This window comes from Hemicordylus capensis, chromosome 1 (genome assembly GCF_027244095.1).
Source record: "Hemicordylus capensis ecotype Gifberg chromosome 1, rHemCap1.1.pri, whole genome shotgun sequence".
Classification (NCBI taxonomy): Eukaryota; Metazoa; Chordata; class Lepidosauria; order Squamata; family Cordylidae; genus Hemicordylus; species Hemicordylus capensis.
Window position 1 is genome coordinate 353,490,415 of NC_069657.1, and position 17,327 is coordinate 353,507,741.

At 41.6% G+C, this 17,327-nt stretch overlaps 1 protein-coding gene across 1 annotated transcript in view; it reads left to right on the forward strand.

Moving 5' to 3' along the window:
- HECA (hdc homolog, cell cycle regulator) overlaps window positions 1–16,682 on the forward strand; it is a 40,397-nt gene extending 23,715 nt beyond the window's left edge. Inside the window, exons 3-4 of the mRNA XM_053289502.1 lie at window positions 4,941–5,095; window positions 10,499–16,682. Of these exons, the coding sequence (XP_053145477.1) occupies window positions 4,941–5,095; window positions 10,499–10,663 (320 nt within the window). The 3' untranslated portion in view covers window positions 10,664–16,682. The remainder of the gene's footprint in view (window positions 1–4,940; window positions 5,096–10,498) is intronic.
- The last annotated feature ends 645 nt before the right edge of the window (window positions 16,683–17,327 follow it).

Below are 17,327 nucleotides of genomic sequence, written 5' to 3' on the forward strand. Positions count from 1 at the left end.
GGGACCAGTGCTTTTTAATGTATTCATAAATGATCTAGAAGAAGGTAAGCAGCAAGGTGGCCAAATTTGCAGATGATATCAAACTCTTTCCTGTAGTGAAATCCAAAATGGATTGCGAGGAGCTCCAAAAAGATCTCTTCAACTTGGGAAGGAGGGCAACAAAATGGCAAATGCGGTTCAGTGTTGGCAAGTGTTAAGTGATGCACATTGGGACGAAAATCCCCAACTTCTAAGTATACACTGATGGGAACTGAGCTGTTGGTGACTGACCAGGAGAGGGATCTTGGGGTTGTGGTGGACAGCTTATTAAAAGTGTTGACTCAATGTGTGGCAGCTGTGAAAAAGGCCAATTCCATCCTAGGCATTATTAGGAAGGGGATTGAATATAAAACTGCTAATATTTTATCGCCCTTATATAAATCTATGGTGTGGTCACACCTGGAGTTCTGCATACAATTCTGGTCACCACATCTAAAAAAGGATATTGTAGAACTGGAAAAGGTGCAGAAGAGAGCAACCAACCAAGATCAAGGCCCAGAGCACCTTTCTTATGAGGCAAGGCTACAACACTAGGAGCTATATAGTTTAGGGAAAAAAGACGGCTGCCGGAAGACATGATAGAGGTCTATAAAATCATGCATGGATAGATGGATAGAAATTCTTCTCCCTCTCACATAACACTACAACCAGGGGGCGTGCCAGGAAATTTAGGACGAAAAAACAGAAGTACTTCTTCACACAACGCATAATCAACTTGTGGAATTCTCTGCCACAAGATGTCACAGCCAACAAGCAGGAATGCTTTAAGAGTGGTTTGGATAACTTCATGGAGGAGAGGTCTGTCATCGGCTACTAGTCAGAGGGCTATAGGCCACCTCCAGCTTCAAAGGCTGGATGCCTCTGAGTACCAGTTGCAGGGAGTAACAGCAAGAGAGAGGGCATGCCCTCAACTCTTGCCTGTAGGCTTCCAGCAGCATCTGGTGGGCCACTGTGTGAAACAGGATGCTGGACTAGATGGGTCTTGGGCCTGATCCAGCAGATCTGTTATTATGTTCTTATGAGTTTATTAAAACTATAATCAGGCTAAATTACTATGTGGCCCTAGTTTAAAGGCACTACAAATATGCTAAGAAACAGACTATTGTAAGGCACATTTAGCTTAAAGTTCCAAATTATATGTAAACTAGTTAATTTTGGCCCGTTGAACAACGGGCCCTAGTAACGGCTCTCCTGTCCCCCACTGCCATTCCCCCTCCCTCCCTCATTAAGGGCCAAATCGGCCCAGCCACTTGCCCCCGCAGCTTCCGCCGCCGACCAACCGCCCGCCCACCCAGCTGCCGATACCTCCTTACTGCCGGCACACGTCCTCCGCTTGATCCGCTGCTCAATTAACAGAAGGAGAGAGGTGCTCGCATGCAGAGCTCCACTCTCTTTAAAGTCTCTTCCCGAACTGGCGGTTTGGGCGGCAAGGACGCAAACCGCCAGTTCGGGAAGAGACTTTAAAGAGAGTGGAGCTCTGCATGCGAGCACCTCTCTCCTTCTGTTAATTGAGCAGCGGATCAAGCGGAGGACGTGTGCCGGCAGTAAGGAGGTATCGGCAGCTGGGTGGGCGGGCGGTTGGTCGGCGGCGGAAGCTGCGGGGGCAAGTGGCTGGGCCGATTTGGCCCTTAATGGGGGGGGTCAGCTGGGAGGGAGGGTCGGCGGCGTCGGCTGCGGGTGCCTTTTAAAAAATATTTAAGTGGCCTCCGCCCCCGGCCTCCGTCTCTTTTGGCCGAGGCAGCGGCTCTGCCGCTGCCTCGCCCAGTTTACCCCGGCGCCGGTTTTCCGGCTTCTTTGGGGCGGCCACTTCTGGCCGCCCAAGATGGCTGCCGGGTACCGGCGAGCGTGTCTCCCTTGCCCTGTTCTGCGCCTGCGCAAAGCGCAGGCGCAGAACAGGGAAGGGAGGCATGGACACACGCTTGGTGTCCGTCCACGGACGGACACCGAGCGTTTTATTAGAGAGGATTCCTAGGTGAGTTAGAAAGGTACTTTAAGATAGAGGGGCAAGATCTCAGAAATAAGAGAAAGAGATAGATTCAGCCTTGAAGGATCTGGGCAAGAGGCTATATCACCTGTCCTGAAGAGGGGAACACCAAGGTGGTCTGCTGGAGTTTCTTGTTGAAGTCTGATGGGGCCAAGAGTGAGAAGCACAAGGGAACACCGAGAGGAAGCACACTGGGTCATGGAATTAAGGTTACTTAGATCCCAAAACATGCCTTGAGGGCACTTGTCTTTTGTCCTGCCCTGCTGAACAGGAGAGCCCAGCCAACCTTTTTGGAATGCATTATGTTTGATCTTCCCTCCTGAGTAGGAAGGTGTGTGAACCGTCTATTGTATTCAAGGCTGATTGTGAGGACAATTGGAGTGTGCAGGTGCGTCCAGAGCATCCTGTGCTGGTAAGGGCTTCTCAATAGTTCTATCAAGAGTTTCGATGGGCACCTTCTTCAAAGTTACATCACTGACTCATCCCTTTTGTAATGGACTCTGCTGTCTTATTTGCTTTTGCTTCCTTGCCTGAGTGCTTTGTTAACAACAATGTCCTGGTCCATTATTTTAAGACAGTTTCTTCCTTCTGTGTATGAGCTCTTCTTTGATGAGTTAGTTCTATAGTTTAAAAAACTTACACTTTTTAAAGCGTTTTATATACTCTGTATGTACGCAGCTAATGGTTTCCTTTGCAGGAGAGCTTTGCAGCCTTGCAGAATGACAGACTGGCTAGAACTGAAACTTTCACAGGTCTTGTCAGTTAGGGTTGAATTTGCTACAGCATAGTGAGATAGAATAGGATATTACTCTAGGCAAATGATGAACTACAAGGCTTGCATAATCCAGTTGCAGAATGTTGCGTGGTGGGTTGTTAGTTTATACAGTTTTTTAAATCTCTATCTATCTATCTATCTATCTATCTATCTATCTATCTATCTATCTATCTATCTATCACATTTTAATACTGCCCCATACATAAGTCCCTGGGCGGTTCACAGTCTTTGGTATTTTGTTCATTAGTTTGAACACTCAGATGCAAAACAAACAGAAGATGAGGCAGTTCTCATGACTGGCCAAAATCGGGCTAAGGGAGCCTAGCCCAATTTCGGATGAGCATGAGAACCACCAGGCTCGCACCACGGCAACACATGAGGAGACCCCCACCGGGAGGCTGAAACAAGGCCCTGCGGGTCGCTCCAGGATGCCTCGCATGCCTGCCGCATGGCCCCCGATCCCTGCAGCTCCCGCTGGCTCCGTGACGGACCTGGCAGTCGTGTGGGTGGCCAATCTGGCCTCCCAGGGCTGCCGGCATGCTCGTCTGCGGGGAAGGTGGGCTAAGCCTGCTAACCCCATTCAGGCGAGTCTCACTGATTGTTTTAAGTATTTATAGGCAATTAATGGACAACTCAAATAATGTCAATTGGTGGAATTTCCCCACATCTGTAATTAATACTGTAAAAATTGCTATGCTAGGTCACAGTCCTATTTACATAGTGAGCTGACTTATACTGAGATGGACCATTGGCCCATTACTCAACATTGTCTATGCTGACTGGCAGCAGCTCTCAAAGGTTTCAGGTAGTTGTCTTTTCCAGCCCTACTGGGTGATGCTGGAAAACTGAACCTTCTGCATGAAAAGCAGGTAGTCTACCACCGAGGTACAGCCCCTTCTCCCTTTAGTTCAGCACCATCTGTGGCAGGATCAGATGCTTCTGACAAATTTGCAAACGGAGTCATCCCTGTTTGTTATAGCTTCTGGTAACTGGAGGTATGCTGCCAAGTCATCTGTAATAGCAGTTATCACAACATTCTTTGTCAGTGAAGTTAAGGAAGTTGTTAACTAGCAGCCAGTTCCATTGACTGATCCCTGGTGTTTGGGAGATGGAGAATATTTTCTCTCTCTCTCTCTCTCTCTCAACCCTTAATAATTGTATCAATTTATATAATCTACCATCATTTGTGGCTTCCCTTTAATGTAACCCTTAATGTTGTGGTTACATTAAGCCAATGCAAGTATTGGCTTACATATTTTACAGTGAGTCGCTGATCTAAGCATCAGGCTTGCTTGCTGCTTCCAAGCCTCTTTAAACCCCACTGGTGCAGGTTATGGAGGTAGCGATTTTCTGTGTCTACTAAGGAAGGTGTCACTGCACTCCTTCTGCTGCTCACATAATTCCTAATAGGAGCAACAGCGGGAGTGTGATCACACACTCCTTAACTAGCAGGGTTTAAAGGGGCTTGGAATTAGCCAGCACACCTATTGCTTGGATCAGCAGCTCCTGCACAGTATGTGAACCAGTGCTCATGAAGACATTCCATACTCCTTGACCACTTGTTTTCTGTAATATTTTCATATCATGTACATATTCTGGAAGAGTACTTATTTATCAATATATCTGTCTGGATATAATATACTGAAGTATCAACATTCTTAGGGTACTTCTACAATACAGAACTGAAAGTTGGAACTCCTATAGCCCAACGTACCCTGATTTCCAGAAAGGTTTGAAAACAAGCCCATGTTGCACCCCCACCCACAATAACTTGGGACATGAAGTCTGCCTCATAAAAAGGCCAGCACTCCATCTCTAAGCAAGTCAGGACACAGATAAGTAGAATATCGGGATGTGGGAGCTCTGAGCTACCCTTGGATTGAGGGAAGGGTGACTGAGGGAAGTGAAAGCCAGGAATGTACATCTTAAAAATGGGACTTCTTTCTTCACATGCTTTTAAAGAGTTATTGGATTGTGGCAGGAGATACCCGGGAACATATCTAAGTTTTGTTATTTGCCTTGTCTAATCAAAAATATAATTCAATGTATTTGTAGTGTGTTGCAGTACTTTGCTTCTGATTGTGTAATACAATTATATGTAAAGTCTCCTTTCTCTAAAAATCCTTGTGTTCTTTTTCACAGGAAGGCTTATGCACCTCTATGCTGTTTGTGTAGACTGTTTAGAAGGAGTTCACAAAATTATCTGCATAAAGTGCAAGTCTCGATGGGATGGAAGCTGGCATCAATTGGGAACCATGTACACATATGATATTCTAGCAGCCTCCCCCTGTTGTCAGGTTAGTATTATGAATGAGATCAGATTCTAATTAATACATTTTAATTGATAGAGCACATAAAAATCAATGCAGAAATGATCTAGAAGAAAGAAAATAATTAGAACCACATGTGAAACAAGCACTTGTATGCTAGCACAAGAGGTTGGCTTAATTGTGCTAAAAATTGGGATCACACGAGTGGTCTTGTGCACTGTTCCCACTGAAATAAATGAGGCACAAACATGCTTGCAGTAGCACAACACTATTCTGGAATGCTACTTAGTGCTACTAGCTAATGCAACAATTTTGCACCAGTGTAAAGTTCTTTCACAAGTGACTTGTTGCTCTGGATGTCAGCCATGGTGGTTTTTGAGAAGTTAAGAGAATTGGTAACATATGTAGTCCAGTTATTAGGGATATGCATGAACCGAGGTTTGTGCACTGGTTCTGCGCCGAACAGGTTCGGGCAAGGTCTAAACTGTTTCAGTGCCGTGGGGTGCGGAGCAGTGAGTGGGATCTTTAAAAAAAGAGGAGAGCAGGTGCTGACACATGCAGCTTCCTGCTGCGACAGCACTGCCCCCAAGAACCCGTGTGCAGCACAGGCACACACATGTCAACTGCACATGTGCAGATGCCATTTGTGTGGTCAGCCAGTTTGGTGGCAAACGAGTGCATGAACTTCAGTTCCCTACCGAGGATCAAGGTTGGTAATATGGTGTGGGTGGGTGTCTGATTTTTCTCCAATCTCTTTGCAAAAAAACCCCCAAACCTTTATTGAAAGATGAGGTTGGGAGCCTGTTTCACATAGGCTAGAACCATCAGCAGGAGAATGCATGGAGGTGCAACCAGGAGACAGAGTGATTTACAGGATTGCTGTGGAATGGGACATAGGGTCAGAGAGGGGAAGTTGTGTCTCTGAGCCTAGGGTAGAAACATGACATAATTCTGCTTAGAATCAAGCTATATGCTTCATTGTGTGATTGAGCTATATGCTTCACAATACACAGTCACCTGGTTTCTGAATCTTGCACGCTGCTTTTTATACTTGCTGCTGGTGAGGTGGCAAGTTTATTTGTTGATGACTGATAATTTTTTTCTTGTAAAATAATATATATATTAAAAATACCATGCCATTAATATGTCATTTCATAAGGGTAGGATGTTGCTGTTCTTCCTTTTCTCATGGTCAGGCATCCCAGCTTACAAAATAAGAGAAGATTATTATTATTGTCCATCTTATTTATTTATTATTTCTCTGTGTAAACCGCCCTGAGCCATTTCTGGAAGGGTGGTATAGAAATCGAATAAATAATAAATTATTATTATTATTGATAATAATTAATAATAATAATTTTTGATTTATTCAATTTCTATACCGCCCTTCCAAAAATGGTTCAGGGCGGTTTACACAGAGAAATAACAAACAAATAAGATGGCTCCCTGTCCCCAAAAGGCTCACATTCTAAAAAGAAACATAAGATAGACACCAGCAACAGTCACTGGAGGTACTGTGCTGGGGGTGGATAGGGCCAGTTACTCTCTCCCTGCTAAATAAAGAGAATCACCATGTTAAAAAGTGCCTCTTTGCTAAGTTAGCAGGGATGACTGAGATGTGTTAAAAGAACACAGTTTAAATAACTTCTATCTGAGATGTGTCTAGAGGTTGTATACTTAGCAGTCAGTAATTTAAGCCCATACTGACAGGGGCATATCTAGGGGTACGGCAGGCAGGGCACGTGCCCCGGGCGCCATTTGAAGAGGGGACGCCATTTTGTAAATTTTTTTTTTTTAAATGGCTGCCAAAAAAAAATGGCCACCGTGCATGCTCAAATGGCCTCTGTGAGACTCTAGGTCATGCCAGGCTTTGCAGAGGCCATTTGAGCATGCGCGGTGGCCATTTTGTTTTCAGTGGCCTTTAAAAAAAAAAAAAGATTATTTTTAAAAACGGCAACTGCACATGCTCAAATGGTCCCTGCGAGGCCCTAGATGCCAGCAGGGTGAGGGGGAATCTTTGCAAACCCCCCAGCCTTTTGGAAGCCCCCCAAAGGGGCTACGGGTAAAAAAAATAATAATAAAAATATAATATAAGACACTGTACACATATTCAGATTGGCACTATGTACAGAGAATCAGAGCTTGTGAATACTGAGCTGACGCTTAAGAGCTAGGATTGTATTCATTTGCTCTTACTTTGCTTCTTGTGATAAGTGAGTTAAATGTGATGTCTTGCTAATATGGCTATTAATGGTGAGTTTGTCTTTGAATCAGTGTGAAACCCTTAATATTAAGGCCCACTGGGAGTTTCTTGCTCTCTTTCTCTCATTTTAACTGTCTTTCTGAAAGACTAGAATATATTCCAAGCAGTGACACAGTTTACTCTGCATATCCTTTAATTATTTACAGAGTATCTGGGAAAAGTCAAATTCTCCATTGATTTTTAAAACTTATGTAATGGTGATGCTGCAGTGCATAGTAGAGAATTAGACAGGCACTTCTGTTTAGTTTTCCAAGTACATCTCCATATAGTATTTGAGTATTTCATGAGCCCCCACATACTGAAATTTGTAGTTTTCCAGCATTTTTTGGTCTGGCTACGTCCACTGCTAAATAGTTTTTGAAATATTAAAAGATTAACGAGCTTGACTGTATTTTTCAGCTGATATTATGGTAAAGTTATCTGAAAGATGGGTATCAGATGCTTGGACAGAGGGCGCAATTTCAGTGTTTGCCCTAGGCGCTATTTTCCCTAGATACGCCTCTGCATACTGAAACCATCATTTTCCAGCATTGGATCACGTTTTTTAAATTAAAGCATCAGTGGTGAAATGGCTGCTATGATTGTCCTTGTATTTGAAATATCTGCTCAGTTATAGTATATGTGACTACAGTGCTTTCTGTTGAATTGCTTTAATGAAGGACAGAGAGAAAACCCTTAGAAATATGGTGAGTGAGGAGAAGTTTTCATAAAGAATTTTTGTGCCTAAATAAAATGTGGTAATCTTGGTGCAGTAGTTCATGTGCAGTTTCACTTGATTTTGCTGATATTTGTAAATTACTTTTTCTAATTTTTGTTTCTCAAAAAGCCAGAAGGTTATTCTGAAAGAAGTGTTTGTATTTAAGATATATTTATTTTGTCTACTTTATTAATGTTTCCTTACTGATAAAAATATGGTGTCCATTGCTCCCCACCCCCCAGTCCCTGTATTTACCCTTTGGTCCTTATTCTGTTAGGATGTATCTTTTAAATAGTTATAGATCTTGATAGTTTGGTAGATTTAAAATACAGAGGCCCTGTCAAAAGGCCTCAGGCTGTTTACGGCTGTTCCATTTTGGCTAAATAGGATTGAGTTGCCTGTCTGAGTTCCCACAAGTGCTAATTTTAAAGATGAGATGCTACAGTGGCTTCATGGGGGTACTATTGCTTATGGGTCTCTGTCTCGCATTAACTATTAACTTCCTTCTGAGACAATTGAATCTAAACCATTAGCTTCCTTCCAAGCAGCTTTCTGTTATGTTGGTCTTGTGAAATTGGAGTGGCAGTTTAATGAACAACTTACATTCTAAAATCAGACATAGTTCTTTAAAGTTGTATAGGACAATGCTATGAATAATACAAAAGTGTATATTATTGCAATGTTCTTTCCTTTCTTTGTAAAAAATTTGTGTAGCTGTAGTGCTTTTCCACTCAAAACGGTAGTTAACATTGGCAAGAAAGTACAATAAAACACCCCAAACCCAATATCAAATGTCTGATATTTCATATCATATTGTTTTGATTAAAACAGTGTTTGTGTATTACTCAGTGCAAACCTATTCTATTCAATGCAAGCTTATTCTTTTCAACCTGGTTATTGGCTGACATCCAGCCAATACCACAATCTTGCATTAGTGCAACTAGAGAAGTTGTTTGCACTTCAGGAATTGTGGAGGTGTGTTAAGTTACAGTGCTCCTTTATTGCAATGAAGTTGTGGTTCTCCTTCATGCAACTGCTAGTGGAAGACTTTTTCTGGGATGCATACATGATTGTTTAATACACTGTGCAACACATCAACATCTCCCACTGGTACAAGAGCTAGTCTGGAAGCCATGTTTTCTTGTGCAACATAATTGTGCTATGTCGTTGAACTAGAACAACAGTATTGTGCAATACTATGTCAGTATGTGCAACACTAATCTGGACACAACCCAGTGTATTAAAACAATCAATAAAACTAAATAAATAAATAAATAAATAAAGGAACAGTATATAGACTATACCAGCAGTAACAAAGACTGAAGGTTCAAATAGGGCTTACACTCATACTAATCAAGATTGCTCACTGTATACCAACATTGACTTTGGTACCCTGCTTGTTCCTGTATGTGTATGTGTGTATGTATGTATCACAGGTGAGGAAAGAATGTTACAAAGACTTATTCTTATTACCATGTTCCAGTATGAACAATGGGCTTGTTTTCTTTGAGGGGATAAACCTGTGATTGGGCTGGAAAACCTTCAGACTGCACTCCGGTGTGTGTGTGTGTGTGTGTGTGTGTAGGGGGTGTCAGATGACTGAATGTTCCTATACATACACACCCTTCCACAAGGGAAGCTAGGTGTTGGCGGAGGTGGGGAGGGTTCTAGCCCTGCAGTCTGGTGATTCAGCTTTTCGGGCCTTCATCTTTATACACTGAAATGTGTGTTGAGGGGACAGTAGTCTCCACCTCCTTGCATTTTATGCACATTCATTGGAATGTCTGTAGGAATCCTGTGTGTGTAAGCTGTATATTTGGGGGCATCCCTACGGATATTAATCAACACCCATTGGGTGATGGACAGAGCATGCCACCACAAAGCTGCTTCCCCTATACATTCATTGTATGTAGATGAATACTGAACCTGAGAGAAGCTAAAGGTTTACTACCTCAGTGACAACTAGGCAAGAGATTAAGGCAGAATATCCATATCATGCCGCTCTGCATAGGGCTACTTGTGACCATTTAAAAAAAAAAAAAAATTGGACATGCATACCTGAACACAGAATATACGACATCCCTGTCAAGTATGAAGGGTGGGCATTCTCAGAAAGTGGCTTGTGTCTTGTTAAAACAAAAATGAAAACAAAGAAAGAAAGACTAGGAGCTACCGACTCAGCCTTTTCCAGGCTGCTGCTTCAGAGTTTGTGTTATTAATTTAAAGCAGAGAGACATGTACTATACACACTTTCATACTTGATGGGGCATACATGTATTTTGTATTTGGGTGTTCATTCCCAAGTGCCAAACATAAAGCCAAGAATTGTCTTCTCTTACTTGGCTAACTGCATGCTCTGTTTAATAGTGAGTGATTGCCTTGGTGATGTAGTTGTTTAGCCATAAAAACAAATGAAGGTAATGTTAAAAATCTTTCTCTTTTTCCCCTCCCTCCCCTCCCCACTTTACAGGCTCGACTGAACTGTAAACACTGTGGGAAGCCTGTTATAGATGTACGGATTGGGATGCAATATTTCTCAGAGTACAGCAACGTGCAACAGTGTCCACACTGTGGAAACTTGGACTACCATTTTGTGAAGCCATTCTCTTCATTTAAAGTTCTGGAGGCTTATTGACAAAAGCTTTGCCATAGTAATAGCTATTTTATGAGTATTGTTCCTTTATTTTACATATCTTTTATAAGATCTGTTCTGTGGGGTGGGGAGGGAGACAACCTAATTTCTTTTCTAACTGAAAGTGCAGCAGCTTTGTGTGTTTTGTGTACACGTGTTCCTATGTAGATATGTGTCATTAAGACCACAGTCCTCTTGCCACAATTTCAGTAAAGGTTGGGGATGAGGTGGTAGACTGTGTCTCTCCCTCTCTACATTCACTCAAGTCGGAAGGAAATTCCATTCTTTCTCTCTCCCTCTCTTTGTTTTTTAAATTGGGGCAGACAAAGGGAAGTTGTTGGAAAGCATTGTCTGGTTCAAAACAGAAATGTTTGTAGATTTGGAGGGAATGGAAAATCTTCACAAATGTCTTGAAGCAGTAGGAGGGAGGAATATCCCAAGGCTGCCTGTCCAGCTAGATGGAATCTCTATGGAATTGGTGATGGGCTCCAGGGTAAGGCACAGACTTTGGTTATTTCTGCTCTTCTCCCATGCATTTGAGTATACAGCACATCTAGTAGGTGGTGTGGGTTACTGAGAGGAGGAGTTGAGCTGAAGGATGGCAAGTGGGAATGATCCTGATCCACAGGCCTGACATTTATACTCTGATCTTCTCCACATATTTGTTTGCTATGTCTGGATGAGGTAAGTGATCAGATTGGGTGACTGTGGAGCCATCACATCTGTGGGATTTCCACTACACAGTGAGCCCCTATGTGTGACTCCCTCATATATGATAAACCCCACATTTTGTTCTCTTAATGAATTTGCCATTGTCATTACTGGGAACAAGATCAGGTCTTGATAGGCTAAGTAGTGCTAGCTGATATACTTTGAGATTATGTCTGATGAGGTAAATCTAAACATTATGACAAATGAATGTAATGCTATGTCAGAAAATGCACTGTTTAAAAAAAACAAACCACAAAAACTTATTTTTGCATTATGTCTTCCTGGAGTATATATTTGATAATCAGAGCCACTCTCACTGACAGATCATACTGTTTCCGCTAACATTGTAATTCTAGCAATCAGGGAAGTTGTTTCCACCAAAACAAGCTTCAGATTTTAATGAATTATGTTTCAGTTTCTTTGCAGGCCTTTTAGGGCTTCCTTGTGAAAGGACCATTTAGTTGACTGCAAACCAGGTTTGCAGGGGGTGTCTTAATAAGAATCCGTCATCGTTTTGCTTTGATCCTTGTCCCGTTGCACAGTTGCAGTATATGAGGGACAAAAATGTATTATATTTCATGTGGCCCACTGGGTGCCTACACATAAATAGGTTTACTTGTGGGTTGGAGTGCCACTTGAAAAATAAGCAGATGAGTCCACTACAGTGGTTGGAGAATACTAAACTAAACTAAGTACTAATCTTTTAAGAATAAAAACCTTAAGAGCTGTTATCATAGACACAATTGGGGATGTGCCAACTGTTCATGGCATGTTCAAGAACATATCCCATATAAAATATATATACATGCGAACACATATATGCACACCATACTAGAGGTGCTGGCATACCCTAAGGTTATGTGTATGTAGCCCTCTTTGATCAGGCAAAAATTAAAAAGGGGTGCTGTATTGACAGGCCCCACCCCATAACCGACATACTAAGAAACAGCACCCTCCCTGTGCTCTCCATGCTTTGGTGTTTGCCTAAAGAGGCAAATGCCATAAGGATGATGGCATGAGTGTTAACTGTCACCATGACACTTATGGCATTTGCCTCTTCAGACAAATGCCATAAGCTTTCAGAGGATGATGTTTCTTGGCACATCGGTGCTGTGGTGGGACTTTTAGGTGCACTCATGGGATACTGTACAAAAGTATGGCATCTTGTTTTCCGCCATGTCTGAAGAGGGCTTGTATGTATGTGAGCTTATGCATGAATGGGCAGGGTGGATTCACTGTAATATACCTTACAGTGGCAAGTGGAAGGCATGGGCTGGGATTCAAATTGCTGCTTAGACTTGTGAAGGAGGCTTGTGCTAACAGTGTGAATTCCTTGTTTACTACTTTGAACAGCAGGCTTCTATACCATGTCAGAAACTGCTTTTGAAACTCCCTGCTGTTTCAGAAGCACTTTGCTATGTGGTGTGATGGTCCTGCTGTGTTCACACACCAATTAGTTCCATGGTCTTTTGGATCTTAGCCATGACCTGGGTCATCTGAAATGTTAAGAGTGTATGGTATGAAACTAAGCTAGATAATAAATGATTTTAAAATAGTTGAGTCCTACTCTTCAGTACCTGTTCTGAAATTGCACTTTTACAGGCTTTGCAAATTTGAATTTCACATTGGGTTGAGGGATTAAAAGTGAAATGATTGAATTGATTGGTTTTTGGTTTTTTGCACTGCCAAGACACAGAATCAATGATCTTTAAAGAACATCAGTGTGCTCAAGATTTTGAATATAACTTATCACTTCCTTATCCTTATTTTATGGCTCTTAGAAAGGGGGAATATTTACATCTCTTGAATCTTTCAGCACAGATAACTTAATAAAAGAAATGAGTGATCCACTTAGAGAGTGAGTTCAGTTTTGTAGGACTTCATCCATATAATTACTCCCGAAGATGAATAGTTTAAAAGCATTTTCTATAAACTAGCAATAGGTCATTGGCCAAATCCAGAACTTGATGGTTGACACTAAAGCCCCATTGAGATCACTGCCGTTATACTAGAATCATTGCCACTTCATAGCTTGGCAAAATATTCTTTCCTAAAAAGCAGAATCCTCGATTGTACTTATGGCAAGTTTGAATTTAAAATGCCACATACATTCTCAAAAGAATATAACTACATAATACAGCAACTATATAATATACTGCCTGCTGAACTATTAATTCTGCCTAATTATACATATCCCCTTCCCTGTAAAAGCTTTAACTGTTTGCCCAGCTTACATGATACCATGTCTTTGAATTAGAAGAATACTGCTTCTAACTTCAAAAAATACTCACTTATTTAGCTTTTTAAATAACTTGGGTCCCTTGTACATTTGGCAACTAAGTATTTTAGTTGTTCACTGGATATTTGTTCCAGATGCCATTTCTGTCAACATTTTGCAGATCATGTTCCACTGACATAGCTTCTTTGCATAGGAAGAGAAGAGTGTTGAGCAGTTCTGTAATCATGTCATTTACTTCTTGAGACTACTTCTGTAAGAGATGTCTCTTACTAATTTGCTTTTAAGTGATCTGTGTGTTTGCTTAACAGCAAATTAATAAGACAAATTATTAAAAATTTGCTGCTAAGCAATCTATTAACAGGTATGATCTCAACTATTTATGTGCATGCTTAACTCCACACACTACAAACATTTCAGCAGTCTGTATACTCAAGGTTCTAGTCAGCAACTCCTTTAATAGAAGGGGATGTTGGGCTTAGGCCAGCTGCCCAGTTCTCAGCTGCCAGCAAGTTCTGTTGCCATTGCCATCAAGCTCTCTTCAAACAGCAATGGAAATGGATGATCTGCAAGGGGTGCAGATTTGGCTCTAGGGCCTCCAATAGCTGATCTCTAGATTAAGCTAACTGGTCCTTAATCAGATTGTAGGGCTACCCTCAGGATATGAAGTCAGAAATGACCATAGCAGGGAAAGTTAGACCAAAAAGGGATGAATTTTTGCAGGCTGGAAAGTGAAAAAACTGCATATAAATCCTTAAATACATTGGTTTGCCTGAATAAAGAGGCAGAATGTATGGATCTAACTTGGAATCCGAAGTCTGAAAATAGTTTTCATAGTTCAGCTGTAAACCGCCCAAAGGTGAGAGTTTGGGGTGGTGTACAAATTGGATAGATAAACTCCATTATTATGTGACAGAGACTTCATTATATACACCCCCACTGGTCATGTGGAGTATCACCCAACCTTGAAGAAAATGGAGCCACTCAGGTCAAGTGGAGGCAAGCTCCCTGTGTGTACTGGAGTTGGTCATATGCACATTAGAGATGAAGAGTTGATGCTTATGCTTCTATATCAGTTGAGTTATTTCTGCATCATGTGTGTGTGTGTGAGAGAGAGAGAGAGAGAGAGAGAGAGAGATATGCCTATTCAGCATTCTTGCAGAGTGAAATTCTGGTGATTGTCAAAGGACGCATTGTTAAAAGTTGGAAGGTTAGGAACTGAACCGAGAGTGTTGTGCAAATATGTATGTAGAGAAAGAGTCTGTCAGAAGAAAATATCAGTGAGGAAATAAAATGTATAGGCAATCCCTTAAATCCATGTTACATTTTATTTTTAATATTATATATAGAAATCTGTCTGTTAGTATTGTCAAGATAAATATTTTTTGCTTTGAAAATCGGCTTAGCTGTGGAATATTAAAAAAATGCTTCCCAAAGAAAATTGCCCTTTTATTTAAAGGGGTCTAAATGGAATTGCTTTCTCATTTATGTTAAACACCAAGACTGTACAACTTCAGTCCTCCAGCTGTTGTTGGACAACAGCTCCCATCCCCAGCCACCGTGGTCAATAGTCAGAGATAATGGGAGTTTTAGTCCAATATATTCAGGAGATCTGAAGTTGTGCAGCCCTGCTTAATGGGCAACTGACAGACCACAAACTGCATCTGGACCCCTTACTAAACCAGGTTGGGAGGAGCATAGGGTGCGGTGCTGCTTCTTATCTCTATCTCCTGCAGCAGGTATCTTGTGATGGGAAGGATGCCTGCCAGCTAAGCAGTGGTTCCTTACAAGTTACTTTTGGCTTGAATACCACTGTTGCATGGGAAGCTGCACTCGTGGGTGAAATGCCGTATTTAAGAGAGTAATGCGCACCCCATTGTACTTGTTGAGTCTTCCTTCTATTGGAAACTGAAAGTCATTCTGAGGGCTCTGCCATGGTGCAGAGATCTGTGGGGTGATACCTGATTTCTCAGATGAAGGGCACATGCCAGGTTCTTTAATGTGGAGAGTTGGTTTCTCCTCGGCCAAGTTGCTTTGAAGGGGACAGAGTGCACAATGAGGACGATGACATGAGAGTTCTGCCCCTGCAAAACAGATCTCTATGAAGACCATCATGTCTTGGGGAAATCTTTTCTCCCTTTATCTGTTTTAGTGTATGGTGATTGAAAAAAACTGCTAAACTCTCCCATCATTTCCCAGATGTGGGGAAAATTTGTGCTGATAAACTAAAGATATGCCACTGTATGACAGAATACACTTTCATTGGCACAAACTCCTCTGACAAAATGAAAATAGAGAGCCATCTACATATGTGATTATTCTATCTGTTGCAAATGTATATTTAAAATGGTAATGTTCTAAATGCAGTTGCCTTTGAGGAAAAAACAGAGCATAATGTGTGTGGGCCTAAGCCAAGGGTTCCCAACCTTTGGTACCCCAGATGTTGCTACAATTCCTATCATCCCCATATAAACCTTATTGTGACTGGGGATGATGGGAGCTGTAGTTCAGCAACGTCTAGAGCACCACAGGTTGGGAACCCCTGTCCTAAGCAATTTAACACCAGCAGAACCCCAAACTGTACAGCCTGTCTTCATTTATGATTCCACTCTGTGGTCCATAATCCAGCACAGGCACAACAGCCTATTTAAGCCCACAAGTGGATCTGTTGGATCGTGGCCTTTTATTTCTATTGACATATATAAACTGCTGGAATTTTGAGAGGGCAAAGTTTGAGGCAACATGTGAATCTGTCAGTGAGTTTTGTTGGTAGGAAGACATGTATCAAGTTTATTTTCATTTATCTCTGATTTTATTGTACGAGGTATTCAAGGGCAAAGTGTTATGAGGTCACAAAGCCAGCCCCGCTATGTTTGTCAGAAAAAGCCTTTTTTTAAAAAGAAAAAACAACCCAGTTTTGGATTGCACTTTTGCAGAGCAAAGAATATGTACATAGCAAATGAATGTTGATGAAATTTAAAATTGGTTATAATGCCATTTTTGTGTGGTGTTAAGTTTTTTTTTTTTGGTTGTGATTTATCTGTATTAAAAAAAAATAAATTGCAGAAAACTGTTGGTGATGGTTTTAAATTGGTACAAATAAGAACTCAGAGTGGTTGTACATAATCCCTTAGGGAAATCTGTAAGCCAAGTGGTGCAGTCTCTACTTAAATGCATTGGGCAACACTTTCACTAGCTGTGCAGCCATGCAAGGGGAAGAAGCGTTCCTGCTGTGAAGAGCTTCTGGAGCAGTGATTGGGGGTGGGAGGATTATTTGCTGATCTCTCCTTTACACAGAAATGCTGTGCAGCCTTAAGGGACATGTTTGGGTGGCACAGAGCATTCCTTAGAGAAGGAGAGATTGGCAAAAATCACTCACCCTTTTGTGATCATGTCTGCAGAGCTCTGAAAAGCTCTCCACAGTGGGAACACTTCTTTCCCTTGTGTGGCCACACAGTGAGGATGTTGGCAGTAATAATATTTACATTTGTATTTTGCTGTTCCTTTAAGGGAACAGTGTATACCGAATTTTCTCATATTCTTGTTGTTCCATTCCTTTTTAGGCTAAGAGAGTGGGAAGATAACTTGCCCAAGAGAACTTCATTGATGAGTGAAGGATAGTTTTCTAGGACTTCAGTGATAGATGAACCTCTATTATGACCTTATTGGAAATGCCTAGAACTGTTTCTTTGTGTTAACAGATTGCAAAGATAATTACAA